This window comes from Pseudoliparis swirei, chromosome 5, assembly GCF_029220125.1.
Source record: "Pseudoliparis swirei isolate HS2019 ecotype Mariana Trench chromosome 5, NWPU_hadal_v1, whole genome shotgun sequence".
NCBI classification, from domain to species: Eukaryota; Metazoa; Chordata; class Actinopteri; order Perciformes; family Liparidae; genus Pseudoliparis; species Pseudoliparis swirei.
Genome location: NC_079392.1, coordinates 5,108,469 through 5,128,003, shown reverse-complemented (window position 1 = coordinate 5,128,003; position 19,535 = coordinate 5,108,469). Strand labels below are relative to the sequence as shown.

General features: G+C 39.6%; 1 protein-coding gene across 1 annotated transcript; it reads left to right on the top strand.

Moving 5' to 3' along the window:
- The first annotated feature begins 8,143 nt into the window (after positions 1 to 8,143).
- Positions 8,144 to 18,357, top strand: si:ch211-262h13.5 (uncharacterized protein LOC571127 homolog). Its single transcript, XM_056414681.1, has 7 exons — positions 8,144 to 8,483; positions 12,813 to 12,923; positions 13,382 to 13,469; positions 13,691 to 13,857; positions 14,357 to 14,464; positions 15,573 to 15,659; positions 17,460 to 18,357. The coding sequence occupies exons 1-7, from the start codon at positions 8,259 to 8,261 to the stop codon at positions 18,003 to 18,005; spliced, it is 1,332 nt and encodes a 443-aa protein (XP_056270656.1). The 5' UTR covers positions 8,144 to 8,258; the 3' UTR covers positions 18,006 to 18,357.
- The last annotated feature ends 1,178 nt before the right edge of the window (positions 18,358 to 19,535 follow it).

Genomic DNA, 19,535 nt, shown 5'->3' with positions numbered 1-19,535 from the left:
TAAAAAAACCACTTTGATTTGATGTTAAATATTACTTAAATACTTGAATGTATCATTATATGCTTCTCCAGCATGTATGAATGACTACCGACCGGTGGCCCTCACCTCGGTGGTCATGAAATGCTTTGAGAGGCTGATAAAGGACTACATCTGCGCCTTCCTCCCTTCCTCCATGGACCCGCTGCAGTTTGCTTATCGCCCAAACAGATCCACGGATGATGCTGTCTCCCAGGTACTGCACACCACACTCTCTCATCTGGACAGCCAGAGGGGGGGCTATGTGAGACTGCTGTTCATTGATTATAGTTCAGCTTTCAACACCATAGTCCCCTCCAGACTGGCCGGCAAGCTGATTGAGCTGGGACTGAACACCCCTGTGTGCTTGGATCCTGGACTTCCTGACCGCCAGGCCACAGGTGGTCAGGGTGGGCAGACACACCTCCAAATCCCTCACCCTGAACACAGGATCCCCCCAGGGTTGCGTCCTCAGCCCCCTACTGTACTCCTGTACACACATGACTGTGTGGCCAGGTTCAGCTCAACACCATCATCAAGTTTGCGGATGACACAGTGGTGGTGGGCCTGATCTCCGACAACGGCGAGAAGGCCTACCTGGAGGAAGTTGCTGATCTGTCACTCTGGTGCCAGGACAACAGCCTCCTCATGAATGTCACCAAAACTAAGGAGCTGATTGTGGACTTTAGGAGGGTACAACAACAGAGGCGTACTCACCACTGGGGATTAACGGACTACTGTGGAGAGGGTGGCGGGTATAAATACCTGGGAGTCCACATCACCGAGGATCTGACATGGTCAACAAACACAGACACTCTGGTGAGAAAGGCAAGGCAGCGCCTCTACCACCTCAGGCAGCTGAGGAAATTTAAAGTTTCCCAGAGGATCCTTCAGTCCTTCTACTCTGGAGCTGTAGAGTGCGTCCTGACAGGAAGCATCACAGCCTGGTTTGGCAACTGCTCCGCTCAGGACAGGAAGGCTCTGCAGAGAGTAGTGCGTTCGGCTGAGCGCACTATTGGAACACACTCCCACCCTGCAGGACTTGTACACCAGGAGGTGCAGAACCAGAGCCGGCAGGATCATGAAGGATCCTCACCACCCCAACAACAGACTGTTTCAGCTGCTGCGGTCAGGCAGGCGCCTCCGTAGTCACGCTGCAAGAACAGAGAGACTGAGACGGGTTTCTTTCCTCAGGCCATCAGGATTGTGAACTCCGACCTCACCAGTACCCCCACATAGACCCACACAACTGCCCCTCTTAGGCACACACACACACACACACACACACTTACTGTAAATATTGTGTTGTTTTTTATTTGTAAATAGTGTGTACTTGTTGCCCTTGCACATTCCTGCTGAGCATTGCCACTTTCATTTCACTGCACACCCTGTGTGTGTATGTGACAAATAAAACATCTTGAATCTTGAATCTTGAATCTTGAAGCTGATAATCCAAAGTATTGGGTATACTGAAATGACCTGATATGTTGACCTATATGGTGCTTTAGAAAAGGTCAGGGCATCATCCAGATGTGTACAAAGTCATCCTTATGAGGACATGAATGTATGCATCATATTGCAATCAATCTGATAGTTTTCCAGATATTTTACTCCGGGCTAAAAATGTCAACCTGGAGCTAACAGTCATTACATCCTTACATCTCCTGGAAACTATGAATAAATAAGATAAGCTGAGATAAGATATTCCTGTATTAGTCCCACGGTGGGGACATTTCAGGATCACATGCAGCGGGTGCACATTCGAGCATTAATAATAATAAAAGATACAAATAAAAACACAATAACAATACTAAAAACTAAAATACTTACAGAGAAAACTAAATATATACACAAGGCAGTAACCAAAGTGAATATATGTCAACATTGATGGTGCCAATCCATCCAGATGTTGAGATGTGTGACTGAATAAGTGAAAACTTTGTAAAAAAATCTAAATCAAATATGAAGTGTGTGTGTGTGTGTGTGTGTGTGTGTGTGTGTGTGTGTGTGTGTGTGTGTGTGTGTGTGTGTGTGTGTGTGTGTGTCACAGACAATGGAACCAATCTCACTGCTCCAGGAGTGCGGACATGACGGCGGTCCCTGGATTTTCTCTCCTCCGTGCATCTGTGCTCCGCGTTGAGTTTTTTCCCCCAAGTCTATTGTTCTCTCTCTAAATTAATGATTGGAGTCCCCAAATAATCCAACCTGCGTCACTTTTGTGGTCAGGCCTTTGGAGGATTTAGAGATGAATTCTCTTATTTGAATCATTTTGATAGGCACTGAGAAATATTCTCAGTATCGGGGTCGTCAAGGTCAGTTGTATATTTACGGTTACGTTCAAAATGGTTGCGTAATTGGAGGTATCTGAAAAAATAAGATTTTTTTAAGAGAATATCTTTCCCGTACATGTCGAAAGTCCTTTAGTTGCCCGTTTTCTGTCAGGGAATATAATGTTGTTATCCCTTTTTGGGATGCAGGATTTAAATCTTTTCCACGATCTAATCCAGGATTAAATTTCATTTGCTTTGAACCCTGGATCATTTCTTGTGTTTAATCGAAAAAGCAGTTCTTACATCATCAGATTGTTTTTATGCTGGATGCTTGTCACTCTAAAGGCCTGCAGGTCCAGAGTGGTGGGCGGTCGAGTGTCGTGTTTTCGTTGCGTGCGACTGATGTCACACATGGAATAACCACGATGATATTGCATGAGCAATATTTCTATATTTAGTTCATGTTCACAGTGTTGTCACTCGTTCTAATCCAGGGTTTTACAGAATTTATTTTTTACAAAATATAATATAATAACGTAAGTGGAGGAAAAAGACTGAACTAATGTCTTCAAACAGACAGGGATTTATTATTATTATGGAAAGTAATATAAGGAAATGTATGAAAATAGCTGCAGGTCCTTAACAAGCTGCTGTTTTTAACAAGCAAACCCCCCAAAAATATGTTATACTCTTTGAATAGAATAGTTACAATTAGAATCATAACTATAATCTTAGAGTTCATCCAAAAGAAATTTGATTTGTATTTGATTTGAGATCAGAAGTTGAGTTTGCAACACAATATAAGTCAAATAACCATAATAAATTAAGAAATATCCTTATTAAATATTAATAATCATAAAAATGCATTTAATTTACATAGCGCTACTCAAAGACACTTTACATCACATAATGAAACATACTAAAATCTATACAATAAAAGTAACTAAAATGACCATAAATCACATATTATTCCACATTAAAAGCAGTTCTGAACAGGTGGGTTTTGATTTTTTTTTTGAAAATGGAAAGGTCGGTGCAGTACAAATAAAATAAAACCACGACATAAAGCTACATTTTATATTAAGGTGCGAAAGGTTTATTGTTCGGTTTGTCCTCTCACAGCGTGAAGCTCCTTGTTCTACAACTCTCGTCTCCTTCCTGTGGCTTCAGAGAGAGAGAAGCTGAAGACGTGACGGGGACGTCAAGAGTCAGAAGCTGACTGTACTTCACTCCTGATGAAGTGGCAGGGATGTGTGACCCCCCCCCCCCCCCTCCTGCAGGGAATGCCAATCAACCGACAGCTTCGTTAACGGGAGCTCACAGCCGTGACCAATTACAGTGAAGTGTAACCGGGTTGAGCGCCAGCGGCCATGTTGTTGGGCCGCAGCGGTGGAGGAAGCAGCTTCTCCAGGTGGGGGGGGGGGGGGGGGAATTATCCCCCTTCCTGTCTCTCTCTCTCTCTCCATCCAAATGTCTTCCCTTCCCTGTGCAGACTGTGACCAATAAGATAAGGAATAAATCCCATGCAGCATCTTGTGAAAAAAACCAACAACAAAAACAACAACAGTGAAGAGAGAAAGAGAGCGACGGGAAGACAAAGAACAATATGGTGTGTGTGTGTGTGTGTGTGTGATTGTGTGCGCGTGCGTGTGTAATCTATGATATTATATATATATATATATTTATATATATATATATTATACATATACATATATATATATTGATATAATATGTATTATATGTATATATTATATATATATATAACATATATATCTAGATATATACATATATTATATATATCTCTATATATTATGTATATATGTAAATATATATATTTACATATACAGGACTGTCTCAGAAAATTAGAATATTGTGATGAAGTTCTTTATTTTCTGTAATGCAATTAAAAAAACAAAAATGTCATGCATTCTGGATTCATTACAAATCAACTGAAATATTGCAAGCCTTTTATTCTTTTAATATTGCTGATTATGGCTTACAGCTTAAGAAAACTCAAATATCCTATCTCTAAATATTAGAATATCATGAAAAAGTATACTAGTAGGGTATTAAACAAATCACTTGAATTGTCTAATTAACTCGAAACACCTGCAAGGGTTTCCTGAGCCTTGACAAACACTCAGCTGTTATAAATCTTTTTTTTACTTGGTCTGAGGAAATATTAAAATTTTATGAGATAGGATTTTAGAGTTTTCTTAAGCTGTAAACCATAATCAGCAATATTAAAAGAATGAAAGGCTTGCAATATTTCAGTTGATTTGTAATGAATCCAGAATGCATGACATTTTTGTTTTTTTAATTGCATTACAGAAAATAAAGAACTTTATCACAATATTCTAAATTTCTGAGACAGTCCTGTATACATATAGGTGAGTAAGACATAGCCCTATATATACATATATATACACATATATATATATGTATATATAGGGCTATGTCTTACTCACCTTCACCAACACGGTGTGTGTGTGTGTGTGTGTGTGTGTGTGTGTGTGTGTGTGTGTGTGTGTGTGTGTGTGTGTGTGTGTGTGTGTTAATAAAAGTATGCAAGATGGAGATATAAGGAGGATGATTTGCAGGATAAAGGCCGACTCCCATCTTGTAATGCTGGTCCATTCTTTGACGCATATCTGTGAGAGGTGGAGGGCTCAGTAACGATAAAAGCCAACATGTAAACACTCCGACTGATACGCCCAGGTAGTATATGAATAGAAAGAGAAAAGTGGATGAAAAAGAGGTCTTATTTCTGTTCTTAAATATGAAGTGCGGTAAAGAGCCAATTACTTCCCTCCTCTACTGGCAGGTGATGTCACACAGGAGGTGATTTCCACCAGTATTTCTATCTGAAATGTCATCCTCGTTGGCGAGGTGTGGATGTCTGTGAAACCTCATTTAAACCTGCCTCCTCCACTGAAAACAACATTAATGAACTTGCCTGAAACAGCATTAATACATTTACTCTGAGTGAAACTGACACTGCTAATACCGCCAATGAAAGCTTTGAACAAATAAAAAATAAAGGCTATTTGGACCACATCAAACAGAAGAGTCGGACACCCTCTGGGACCATCCACCCCCTGCACCATGTTGAACAGCATGGAACCCCCCCCCCCACCCCACCTCTCTCTCTCTCTCTCTGCAGCGAGCAGAAGGGGGGAGATTATACTCTGCGTAGCATCAAAGGAGGTCTTGTCTAACTTGGGCCTGGCGTTGTGCTGCGATGGAGCGAGTCCTCGGAGCAGCCTCGCGCTTCTTATCTCTCCCCCACAGACTCCGTCTGCTCTCGGCTGCGACGACACACGACTCGCTGCCGGTGACGTTGGCTCTGGACGAACGCCGGTGGCGGCGGTGCACATTCTCTCGCGCAACAACATTGCGGCCGCTCTTCTTTTCTTTTTTTCTCCTATGAGCATAATTCGTTCTGCTGAGTGAGTCTCTAACTCCTCCAGCATCTGTTGAGAGCTGATCCTGGTTCAGTGGATATTTGAAATGGGCGAAATGGTTATCCCTGGACTTTTAATTTTTTCTTTTAAAAAACCCACTTTGATTTGATGTTAAATATTACTTAAATACTTGAATGTATCATATGTTCAGCTGATAATCCAAAGTATTGGGTAAACTGAAATGACCTGATATGTTGACCTATATGGTGCTTTAGAAAAGGTCAGGGCATCATCCAGATGTGTACAAAGTCATCCTTATGAGGACATGAATGTATGCATCATATTGCAATCAATCTGATAGTTTTCCAGATATTTTACTCCGGGCTAAAAATGTCAACCTGGAGCTAACAGTCATTACATCCTTACATCTCCTGGAAACTATGAATAAATAAGATAAGCTGAGATAAGATATTCCTGTATTAGTCCCACGGTGGGGACATTTCAGGATCACATGCAGCGGGTGCACATTCGAGCATTAATAATAATGAAAGATACAAATAAAAACACAATAACAATACTAAAAACTAAAATACTTACAGAGAAAACTAAATATATACACAAGGCAGTAACCAAAGTGAATATATGTCAACATTGATGGTGCCAATCCATCCAGATGTTGAGATGTGTGACTGAATAAGTGAAAACTTTGTAAAAAAATCTAAATCAAATATGAAGTGTGTGTGTGTGTGTGTGTGTGTGTGTGTGTGTGTGTGTGTGTGTGTGTGTGTGTGTGTGTGTGTGTGTGTGTGTGTGTGTGTGTGTGTGTGTGTCACAGACAATGGAACCAATCTCACTGCTCCAGGAGTGTGAACCACACCCATGACACACACAGCGGAGCGCGGTTAAACTGCATTGGAATTAAAAACAATATTTACTGAACATCCAATTTATAAGAAATTCGTCTGTATTAGTTTTTGTATAAAACGAAATGATCTGGAACAGCAGAAATAAAATATATCCCATCGCTTATTTACCATAGTGAAGTAAATTCAGTCGGATAAATGGTGAATATGAATCTTTTATTTTGAAAGTAAAATCAAGACGCAAAACATAAACATCAGAGTTATGAGTTTATAATAAGGCTGAAAGTCTAAGTAAGTAATTAAGAAGGTAAAAGTGAATCTTTAGCCCAGTTCTGACCAACAGTTTGACCAGACTTCCCTCCAGTGCAGTACACCAGACTAACAGTGACCCCTGGTGGTGAGATGCTCACATTGCAGCAACTAAATATGGCTCAATGTAATTAGTTCATAAGTTATAATGTAAATGGGGACTATTGATTTAAACTAGGGCTTTTAAAATGCCCGAAGTGCATATTCACATCCGGATTAAATAGAACACCCCCCTGCATTGAGAATAAAATCGCATTTAATGATGTTTTTGTATGCAGATAAACTTAAGTATACTATCAAGATTCAAGGTTTTATTTGCCATGTGTGCCTAGAGCAACACATAAGAGAGAAAAGATACAAAATATAAAAGAATACGCTAGACAGAAGGTGGTAATATGTACAAGAACAATAAAGGTGCTAGTATGTACAGTTTTGAATACAGATTTAAGTTACAGATAGTAATTAATTGAATGTTTTCTCCACTAATTTAAGTCCTTAATCCCCAAAAGGAGATAACAACATTATATTATCCCACAGAAAAGGAAAAACTAAAGGACTTTCAACATCTGAGGGAAAAATATACTCCGATTGTTTTACAGATACCTCCAGTTATGCAACCATTTTGAACGTAACATTAGAAATACAACTGACCTTGATGACCCCAAATACTGACAATATATCTCAGTGTCAATCAAAATGATTAAAATAAGGGAATTTATCTCTTAAGCCTACAAAGGTCTTATTACCTTCGTATTGAAAATGCGGAAGGTTATGTTTTGATCGCCGTGTATTTATTTATTTATTTATTTATTTGTATGCGTGTTATTCGCATAACAAAAAAAGTTTTAAAACGAATCGCATGAAATTTGGTGGGATGATTGGTTATTATCCGGGGACCATTTGATTAGACTTTGGGATCGATCAGGTCAAAGGTCAAGGTCAAGGTCATGGAAAGGTCAAAATCTTCTTTTTACCATAGCACGGTCAATTTCTATCCAATTGGCATGCAACTAATGCCAAAATGTTCATAATTCAATGCCCAATCTTGTGATATGCGAAGGTATGCGCTCTACCGAGTGCCCGTTCTAGTTATAAAAGTGATGCAGATTGTATTGTATGAGCCCCAATCATCCACATAATACAATTTAAGAGGGAGAACAATGGACTTGGAAAAACACCACGGATAGTAAAGAGTAGAGCGGTCCCCCCCTCGAGGTTAAACAAATCACTGGAACATTCATTCACAAGCCGCCGCAGGCCCCGTGACATCAAATAAACTTTGTCCTCCGGCAGCATTTCAACATCTCCAATCTGTTTTGATTCCAAAAGTCACCGAACGCAAACACCAGAGAACAAACGTACCTTTACACCAGCTGCTGTCCCGAGCCTCCGTCACCATGGACGAGTCTCTCTGCGCATTATTACTGCTATTCTCATTGTCTCTGCTGTCTCGTGGCGCTCGGGGTTTCGCCCTGTCGCCCATCGAGCTGGCTCCCATGCCCTGCACCGACAAGGCGGTGGAGAAGCTGTCTCGTCTGGCCGTCACGTACGTCAACGAGGATCGAACCGACGGCTACAAGTTTGCCCTCAACCGCATTGCAAATGTCCACCTGCACGCTCAGGTCAGTACACACACACACACACACACACACACAAATGCCCTGTTGGGAAAAAAACATCTTGTCAGTGGGGGTTATTTGTTGAAGTTATCTAATGTTTTAATACGTGTGTTTGTGTTTGTGAAAGTTAACATTGTTACCGCGTACGTGAAAGTTTGAGTACATATACATTGTTTGAATAATAAATATATATAAATATAATAAATAATCATATTAATATAATATAATACAATAATAATAATCTAATATAATAATAATAGTATTAATAATATAATAATAAATATATATAAATATATATTGGGGGGAAATATATACTACCGTTCAAAAGTTTGGGGTCACTTAGAAATGTCTTTATTTTTCAAAGAAAAGCACTGTTTTTTCAATAAAGATAACATTAATCAAAAATACACACTATACATTGTTAATGTGGTAAATGACTATTCTAGGTGGAAACGTCTGGTTTCTAATGAAATATCTCCATAGGTGTATAGAGGCCCATTTCCATCAACTATCACTCCAGTGTTCTAATGGTACATTGTGTTTGCTAATCGCCTTAGAAGACTAATATCTGATTAGAAAACCCTTGTGCAATTATGTTAGCACAGCTGAAAACAGCTATGCTGGTGATATAAGCTATACAACTGGCCTTCCTTTGAGCTTGAAGTTTGAAGAACAAAATTAATACTTCAAATATTAATCATTATTTCTAACCTTGTCAATGTCTTGACTATATGTTCTATGAAATGTTCAATTCATTTGATAAATAAAAGTGAGTTTTCATGGAAGACACGAAATTGTCTGGATGACCCCAAACTTTTGAACGGTAGTGTATATATATATGTATATATATATATATATACATATATATATATTTATATGTATATACAGTGCATCCGGAAAGTATTCACAGCGCTTCACTTTTTCCACATTTTGTTATGTTACAGCCTTATTCCAAAATGGATTAAATTCATTATTTTCTTCAACATTCTACACACAACAACCCATAATGACAAAGTGAAAACTGTTTTTTGCTAATTTTTGCAAATCTGTTTAAAATAAAGAACGAAAACATAACTTGTACATAAGTATTCACAGCCTTTGCCATGACACTCAAAATGTAGCTCTGGTGCATCCTGTTTCCACTGATCATCCTTGAGATGTCTGATTGGAGTCCACCTGTGCTAAATTCTGTTGATTGGACATGATTGAGAAAGGCACACACCTGTCTATATAAGGTATCACAGTTGACTGCATATCAGAGCATAAAGCAAGCCATGAAGTTCAAGGAATTATCTATAGACCTCCGAGACAGAATTGTATCGAGGCACAGATCTGGCAAAGGGTACAGAAAGATTTCTGCAGCATTGAAAGTCCCAATGAGCACAGTGGCCTCCATCATCCGGAAATGGGAGAAGTTTGGAACCACCAGGACTCTTCCTAGAGTTGGCCGCCCAGCCAGACTGAGCGATCGGGGGAGAAGGGCCTTCGTCAGGGAGGTGACCAGGAACCCGATGGTCCCTCTGACAGAGCTCCAGCGTTGTTCTATGAAGAGAGGAGAACCTTCCAGAAGGACAACCATCTCTGCAGCACTCCACAAATCAGGCCTGTTTGGTAGAGTGGCCAGACGGAAGCCACTCCTCAGTAAAAAGCACATGACAGCCCGCCTAGACTTTGCAAAAAAGCACCCGAAGGACTCTCAGACCATGAGAAACCAAATTCTCTGGTCTGATGAAACAAAGATTGAACTCTTTGGCCTGAATGCCAGCGTCATGTCTGGAGGAAACCAGGCACTGCTCCTCACCTGGCCAACACCATCCCCACAGTGAAGCATGGTGGTGGCAGCATCATGCTGTGGGGATGTTTTTCAGCGGGAGGAACTGGGAGATGAGTCAGGATTGAGGGAAAGATGAATGCAGCAATGTACAGAGACATCCTGGATGAAAACATGCTCCAAAGCGCTCTGGACCTCAGACTGGGGCGACGGGTCATATTCTAACAGGACAACGACCCGAAGCACACAGCCAATATAACAAAGGAGTGGCTTCGGGACAACTCTGTGAAGGTCCTGGAGCGGCCCAGCCAGAGCCCTGACTTGAACCCCATTGAACATCTCTGGAGAGATCTGAAAATGGCTGTGCACCGACGCTCCCCATCCAACCTGATGGAACTTGAGAGGTTCTGCAAAGAAGAATGGGAGAAACTGCCCAGAAACAGGTGTGCCACGCTTGTGGAATCAGACCCAAGAAGACTTGAGGCTGTAATTGCTGCCAAAGGTGCTTCAACAAAGTATTGAGCAAAGGCTGTGAATACTTATGTACATGTTATGTTTTCGTTCTTTATTTTTAATAAATGTGCAAAAAACAGTTTTCACTTTGTCATTATGGGTTTTTGTGTGTAGAATGTTGAGGAAAATAATGAATTTAATCCATTTTGGAATAAGGCTGTAACATAACAAAATGTGGAAAAAATCAAGCGCTGTGAATACTTTCCGGATGCACTGTATATACAGTATATATATATATTGTATTGTTATGTTGTTTATGCTGTATTGAACTCCATTAGTAATATAGAAGTGAAATAGATATAATCTGGTACATGAGAAAACTCAATGTGCCCAAATGCCCATTTTGGAGACTTTGCCTAAACTGTCTTCACTAACGAGGCTCTAATTTAATTCTGCTGCATTTTTTCAAAGTCAAACTTTGCAGAGATACTCTTCAGATATTGTGCTATGATGCTGAGGAATTGTAAACCTTTCAGCTGCATCATTCCAAAGATATCATCATAATAATAAGTGCTTTTTACAAAAAGAGGAACCTGTCATTTCGTTTATTTGGGCTGTGTACCATCTTCATTTAATCTTAACCAGTAACATAAAGGGTGATATTTACACACCTGGAGTATTCTCACAAGTGTTTACTTTTATTCCAACACTTATTTAAATAGCCCTTGTGGTTGAGGAGATACACCCTTTTTTTTAGTTGGGTATGTTTTTTTGAGCAGAGGCCTAACAAATAAGCTGGGGATAAAAAAGTTAAATGTCACACCTGTACCAAAATATGGACTTCAGTTAAAAAAAAAAAGTCTGACACTTTAGTATTTTAGTTACTTCAAAACTTTTGGGAAATCATGGACTTTTTATCAAATTAAATTGATATCCACTCCATGAAACTTGCTCTCGGAAATCCTAAACGGAGAGAATTGGGCTGAATCACAGAGGGATGGAAACAAAAGTGGAGTAAAAATAAAAATAAAATGAGGCAAAAGTTGTGCTGGCAGACGTTTTATCATCTCGTATTCACCATGAAGTCGTTCAGTTTTGAATTAGACCTTTTTCTAGCATTGCGTACTGTTATAACAGCTTTATTACAAACATCCCAATCCCTGCATCGTCTCTTTGTGTTGTTGTATAGCCTCACACAAAGGGAGTGAGTTGGAAAGGTTGTTTTTCCCCCTCCTGTTGTGGCTGATAGATCAAAACATCCCTATGGAGAAAAAAAGGAAGTCCCACTCTGATAGATTTAACCAACCCCGGCCAATCTTGATGTCAGTGGGATCCCATTTAAGAAGATTTGTGTTTTGTTGTTACAAACTTTTAATCAAAAACCTCTCTCTCTGCTGATTCTCACTCCGGGGAAAGTGATAATGAAATAAAATTGTCTTTTTTCTCTCAAGGACTTTATAGTGTGGTCCCCGGACCCTAGTTTGGGGAACCGCTGAACTACATTCAAAGACGTGTGTGTGTAAAAAATGGCGAGCAATTACATTAACGTGCCAAACACCGAAGAACGAAAACAACGATAAATAATTTGATGTTTGCACTTTGCGGCGAATGACTCGTCAGCACATGTCGCTCATAAATGAAATGTAACAATCAAACTTGATGTGCGGGATGTTAAGTCGTAAAAAAAAAAGGAGAAGCCGCCGTCTTTCACGCCTCGTAAAAAAAAAAAAAAAAGAAGGCCTTGAGTGACTGAAGTGTAATAAAAACCCAGGTCACTTCGGTCCAGCACCTTACATAACACCAGGCTTCATGAACTTGATGGATCAGGTTTTAAGAGTTTAACTCCGTGACCTGAAAAGACTGTTATTGCACCTGCTCCAATCCTTCATGTTTGTTTTCAGTGCTACTGCTAAAATCAATATAGTCTTAATTATTCTGAGCGCCTCCTAGAATACTGTTCCTTAAATATAGAACTGACCAAATGAATGTACTCGATAGAAGACTTCTATAGATTTGATGCTTCTATTTAAATATCGGAGCGTGGTACTGTCGGACATTCTTGTTCCTCCACTCTCTCGTGACGTTGTGTTTGCATTGTGCGTCGTCAGGGCCCAGCGGGCAATGTGTATTACCTGGACCTGGACGTCCTGGAGACAAAGTGTCCCATTGGCAGCCCGAAACCATGGAAACGCTGTGACGTCAGACCATTCATGGAAACGGTAGGACACACACACACACACATGCACAGAAATATACAGCGTTTGAACTTATACTGTCCTTATAAGGACTCTTGCTGACCCTTCACCATGCAAAAAAAGGGCAGTTTAAGATAGTCACAATATCTTAAAAACACTCTTTATTTTGAATTAATGGTTTAAAATTTGATACAAGAGCATTTCTTTTTATCCTGCCTAATATTTAGCCCCTTAATATTACATTTTAACCTTTTTGCGCGGTTGATTCTAACATTAAACCTCAAGGTCTTACCCCACAAACAGCCCAGAGAACTCCCAAAAAACATTCCCTCTCCCAAGGTCCATCATTTGGGTTATTGCAAATGAATACACACATTTGAGGTCACTTTGTCTTGGACTGCTCTCGGTATGTCAACTGTCGCTAAATCTATTGTAAAATGGCGTTTATTGGTATAACTTTCTTTATATTGTATTCTTTTCAGCAAATCTCTGGCATCTGTAACACCACCATGCTCCTCACACCCGAGGGATACTCCTACCTGTACAGCTACGACTGCACTCTGGTCCCAGGTAACACTGAGAGTATCAACGGATCTACAATACGATACTAAAAGGAGTAAAAATGGGTTATCATACTTTGATGCACCACATGGTTTTGTATCTGAACTGATCTTCCAACAGCTGGTGCTTGTTTTAAGTCATAATCCTGGTGGTAACATTGCTCAGTGTGCAAGGCTTATCATAAAGATAAGGAACATCTACATTATATCCTCTGCATCTGATCCCTGTAGACCTCCCAGAGAAGCTCCAGCAGACGTGTCCCACCTGCCCCACCCTGCTCCCAGTGGACAGCCCACAGGCCGTGGCCGCCGCTCAGGTCACCCTGGCGTCCTACAAGAGGCGGTCGGCGGTGGGCGCCGGGCTCGGAGTGAAGAAGATCACCAGAGCTGCATCGCGGGTATATATATATATATATATATTTATTTATTTATTTATTTATATATATATATATAAATATATATATATAAATATATATGTATATATATATACATATATATGACTGGAGACCCAGTTATTAACTCTGATTGGCTTTTATTACACGACAATGTGTGTGGAATATTACGTTTATTAGATAATCTGTGTGTGTACATGAGCAGATGGAACAGTGCACCGTTGGGCCTCTGTGTGCCGGATGAGTATTTTTACTGCACAAATACCATAATCATAATCCTCATACAAGGTCGCAAAATATTACCGAAGGCACTTTAGGCCATTTTTGAAGGGAAAATGAGAAACTGAAAGCTCAGATTATTGCTATTTAATTCCCCTAAGGTAACATTTTGTGGTGCTCTAAAACCGAGATGATAGCCTTTTTACATACAGCAATATCAAGTATCCGTCATTGTTTTATTTGTTGTTTCCCCTCTTCTTACCATGTTCATTTTTTTACGTCTCAGGTTGCACCTGTGAAAGCCAGTTTTGTGGAGTACATCGTTCAGGAGTGTCCAGAGGGAGTGACGGAAAGAGGCACCTGCCAGCGGCTGACGCCGGAGTCCGACACGGAGGTACGAGGCACCGAGAGGGAAGATAAGACTCAAAATACATCCCATATTATCAGTGGCGGCTGGTGGAAGATTTTTTTGGTATAGGTCATCTAATCATTTTTAGCAAACATCCCATATGATTCAAGGCAAAAAAAGTTAAATTTTTTATTTCTAATAATAAACAATAATAAGGACATCTTATTCAGTATATTAATATATATATATATAATAGTCAGTATAATATGGTATACATAAATATATAAATATATAAATATAAATATTGTGTAATATAAATCAAATATTTATATATATGTATATATATATCAATAATAAATAATATAATATAATATATCTAATAATATATATATATATATATATATATATATATATATATATATATATGTATATATATATATAATAATAATAGTCAATATAATATGGTACATAAATATATAAATATATATATATTTATGTATTAAAATATATTATATTTTGTATTTATATTATTTTACGAATGAGTATATTCATATCTCCAAAATAATAAATATATATATTGACATTATAATATATATATAATATATATAATTTATATTATTTTTATACTTGTGGGGGTGGGGCTCAAGTGGCTCAAGTTGGCCCCAGTCGCCGCCACATATATGCATAATAATATAATAATTTACATTTGTGTTGTTGTTACACTTGCACATCATTATAATCCTGTTTGGACACATAAGGATGTTTATTTAAAAGTACAACAACATCATCTGAAATTGCTCCATTAATAATAATAAAAAGTGAATTTCATCATTTACAATCTGACACTATTATGACGCTAATTAATGTTGTTTAATAAACTTAAATCCACATCAGTCAGCCAGCATATGGTTTACTATCACTGAAGTATTACTTGATGGAATGACGGATTTATTTCTAATTTTACCCTCTAAAAAGGCTGCAAGTTATTAATTATATTTATCAAACAAGCCTGACAGGTCCTCTCCTCCTTTTAAAAAAGAATTTATTATGTTATTATATCGATTTGTTTTTTCCCCCTGCTCTATCCTTTTGTTTATTTGTGTTAGCGTGACCCAGTATCTTCAAATAAATTAATAAAATGTCTCTCGTTCAGACTGCAGGGTTTTGTGCAGGATCAGTGCACGGGGACTTGGACGTCCATCCTGAAGTCCAGGTGTCCTGTGAGATGTTCAAAGCTCAGGTACAGGGAAGCCGTTGAAAATATGTGCCCTCAATAATCAGAAATATTCGGAGCATTCAAGGTACAAGGTATTGCATAACAGTCAGAAGTATGTCTTCATATCTCTGAGGGAATTAAGCCAAAGCGGCAGCTGAAGTTTTAAAGTTGTGTTCCAACAAATAGGTGTGTATGATCAATATGTCCAAAATGGGAAAACAATTCAAACTCCATCCTCTACACACAGAAACATGGAGGTGCCATCTGGAACCAAAAATGTTTCTTCAGAGTTCCACAAAGAACCTCTAAAACCAGGGTTCTTTAAAGAACCATTTCCTTAAATAGTTCTTCAAATAATCTATAAGGGTGTCTCAAAGAATCTTAAAAAAGTGGTTCTTTAAGGCACCAATTCTGGTTCCACAAAGAACCTCGAAAACCAGGGTTCTTTAAAGAACCATTTCCTGAAATAGTTCTTTAAAGAACCTCTAAAGGTGCCTCAAACGAAAAATGGTTCTTCAGTCGGCGATGGTTCTTCGTAGAACCACAAAGCCTTTTAAAGAACCATTATTTTCTGTGTGTACTTGCTGCTCACATATTTCTACAGTTTCCCGAGCTTTCATCTCCTTTCTGAACAAAGTAAATCAAATTCTCTGGGACACTTTGACCTATAATGTGAAATCTGACTCAAAGACCATCAAATACAATTACTTTTAATCCTCTCTGGCAGTATTTTGAAAATACAGAAAAAAACAGCAGCAGAGGTTTATCACTCAGAGCAGGAACAACACAGCCCCAAAAAAAGAACAGAACATTCAGGTGCAATAAACCATGTTTGTTTGTTTGTGTATTTTATTCAGTCAATCAAATCAAATGCAATACAATATTATTCAAAAGAGAAAGACTGAAAAGGTAAAGGTAGAAGCAAAAAATGCTTATAAATTCCTATCCTAAATTGAAATCAAAATAAATCCGAAAATGTATATAAAATAAAGAAAAAAACAACAAACAAAATATATTTATATATACTACCACATACATCTTCCATATAAATACGTTTTTAATCACATATATAACTCCCAAGAATTGTAAATCAGTGTTCTGTGTTTTGAAGTGGCAGCCCCTTAATCCCTCCGTGGGAACATAATCACCGACTGGATGAGCACGACTTGATGAACGTGTTCTGCTGTTTTGTTTCAGGTTCTCCTAAAAACAACCTTTACCATCACAACGCAACTTTCTGAATGATTGCCACGTGGCCCTATAATTATTCCGTCACGTCTCGCGTCCCTAAATGTACGTTGTGCGTCGCGTGTGTTCAAACCGACGCGTGACATTTAAAACGGGACGCTCCTGTGCTGTAATTACGTCGCGTTCTCGCTCCTTTCTGAGAGTGCGTTGTGTGTCACATATTCCACGACTGCAGACTTGTTTTTTCCGCAGCCGACACGAGCGCGTTTGTCAAATATCCCTGGAGTGTGATCTCCGACTATATCTGGATTAAAACACAGATTAGCACTTCAGTGGCACTAAAACGGCTCTTATTGTGGTACTTTTGTAGTTCGACTATGCTGAGGAAATGTTACTTCCTGTATTCTTGTTGTTCTTAGTTTGTACTCTAGCTTGATGCACTTATTGTAAGTCGCTTTGGATAAAAGCGTCTGCTAAATGACACGTGATGTGATAGATAGATAGAAAGATAGATATATACTTTATTAATCCCCAAGGGGAAATTTGTCGTCACAGTAGCAGCACCAATAAACTAAACACACAAGAATAAAAAATAAAATATTAAATGTGATGTGATCTCGTCTCTGCTGTCCACAGAACGTGGAGTTCCTGCGACCCGTGCGGCCTCAGGGTCACGACCTCCCCCGGGACCCCGCGACGACCCCAACCTTCCCGACTCCGACCTTCCCGATAACAATCGACGACCTGGAGAAGGACCCTCTGCCTCTTCCCTCCGACCCTGGACCACCCGCTACTGTTCAACCAGAGATTTTCGACCCCACGCCAATTCTCGACCCCACGCCGATTCTCGACCCCACGACCATTCTCCCCGTGCCCTTTGACCCCCCCGCGGCGCCTCGCCCCTGCAACCCCCTCGCCTCGTCTTCCAGCGAGTCGGCCGAACAGCGACGGCGGGCGCCGCCGGGCGCCGACCCTCTCGCCTCGTCCTCCGAAGAGATCGGAGGCCCCGCGGCGATGCGACCGCCGTTTAACTTCCGCTACCAGAGGCGCGACCGCCGCAGGAAGCGGCAGGCCTTGGTGGAGAGCTCCCCGTCTCACACCCCCAGCTTCCTGTCTGATTTCCCCAGCGGGCGCTCTCCTTTCCGCTCCTGCCCCGGTCCGGCTCGATACACCACAGTTTAACTAGCGCCGCGGCCGCCGGTGAGGGGGAGGGCCGTTAAACCGCTCCGGCTCCCTCTGCCGCTGGAGGCTTGTAATAAGTTGTGCTAATGAGAGGAATACCATCTCTTTTTTTTATTTTTTATTGTACCTGAAATTACTTTCTGTGCTGCCGCTGTGATATTGCTCCCAAAGCAGCCAAGGCTTAAACCATATGTATTTGAGAATGGCTATTTTTAATAACTACTTGAATAAATCTTGGTTTGAATCTGAAACTGCTCGATGAACTGACGTACTTCAGCTAACAGTCTGATCATACTTATATTACTTCTACTTGTGTTTTGGTGATAAAATGTCCATAAAACGTAAAAAAATATGAGTCGATTCTTGGATTGAAAGAAAAGATAATGTGTCTCACAAGTCGTGACAGTGATGTGTTGCAGCACTAACATATTTAGGTGCAATTTATTCTTACAACCCATGCGTTGAATTCACATTACTTTACGGCATGATCATAAGTGCACTTCTTAAATCTTCATCTTGCACTAAAATATTTGACGGGGACATCAAGACTGCTCTTGCAAAAGAAAAGAAAAGGATAATAATGATAATAAAGAAGGAAAAAAGTTTCTGTGAAGGGATACAAAAGTATTGTGAGGGAGCTCAAACATAGACATTTTTTTACCAAAAAAATACAACAATATTATTGCTGTTTTTCTTCTTCTATGATGTGTGATAGCTTAATATAAAGGTGCTTTAAAGGTAAGACATTTTCAGATGTACTGCTGACTTCAATCGCATAGAGTTTAATTCATGCATGTGACAATTCACTTCATTTGCAAAGAATCTGAATAAAATATGTAATTTCTACAAATATCTTTCATGAAATGTTTCGCAATCTGTCTCACCATCATCGTTTTAGTAAAAGCTTATCGGTGTAACATCGTACACGCAGACGACAGAGGGAAAAGTCTGGGTTATTTAGGATTCTTTGCCAAAGGTCGGACGCTTCGAATGAGGCAAAAGAAAAAAGAGCAAACATAAGGAAAGTTTCGAGAGAGAAAAAAGCCCGCAGCCACCTGAATAATGTCTTTATTTGCACAGAAACAAGAGTTATTGGAACGAGCCGACGGACACAGACAAGAAGAAGTTGAAGATGCAATAAGTCATCCTGTATGTGGCCGGAGCGTCACTCAGTCTCGTCTCCAATAAACAAAGCATCCCTGTGTTTCTCAGAAACTTGGCCTCTATAAAAATAAAAATAAACACTCACCAAATATAAGCAGAGAAAGCAATGACGAATACACAGATGAGAGATATTCTTTAGGACATTAAACTCACAGGTCAAGAAGCAGTCTGTCTTTATTTAAAGGACACGGGAAACTCTTTGGGGGATTTACAGCAGAGTACAACATTTTAGAAGAGAGGACGAGGCGGTTTGAAAGATGAGTGAAAAAAAAGGCTAAAATATCTTGGGAAAAAAGGATGTGACACTGTTGTTGTGCTATGGACCTCCATTCACAGACCACACTTTCATGGCAAACCCCTGATGAG

What these genes read in the sequence shown, in the direction of transcription:
- si:ch211-262h13.5 (XM_056414681.1), top strand. Translation starts at nt 8,259, where the DNA reads ATGGACGAGTCTCTCTGCGCATTATTACTGCTATTCTCATTGTCTCTG. An exon ending in ATGTCCACCTGCACGCTCAG is followed by an intron (nt 8,484 to 12,812) that starts GTCAGTACACAC and finishes GTGCGTCGTCAG; the next exon opens with GGCCCAGCGGGCAATGTGTA. An exon ending in CGCCGGAGTCCGACACGGAG is followed by an intron (nt 14,465 to 15,572) that starts GTACGAGGCACC and finishes TCTCTCGTTCAG; the next exon opens with ACTGCAGGGTTTTGTGCAGG.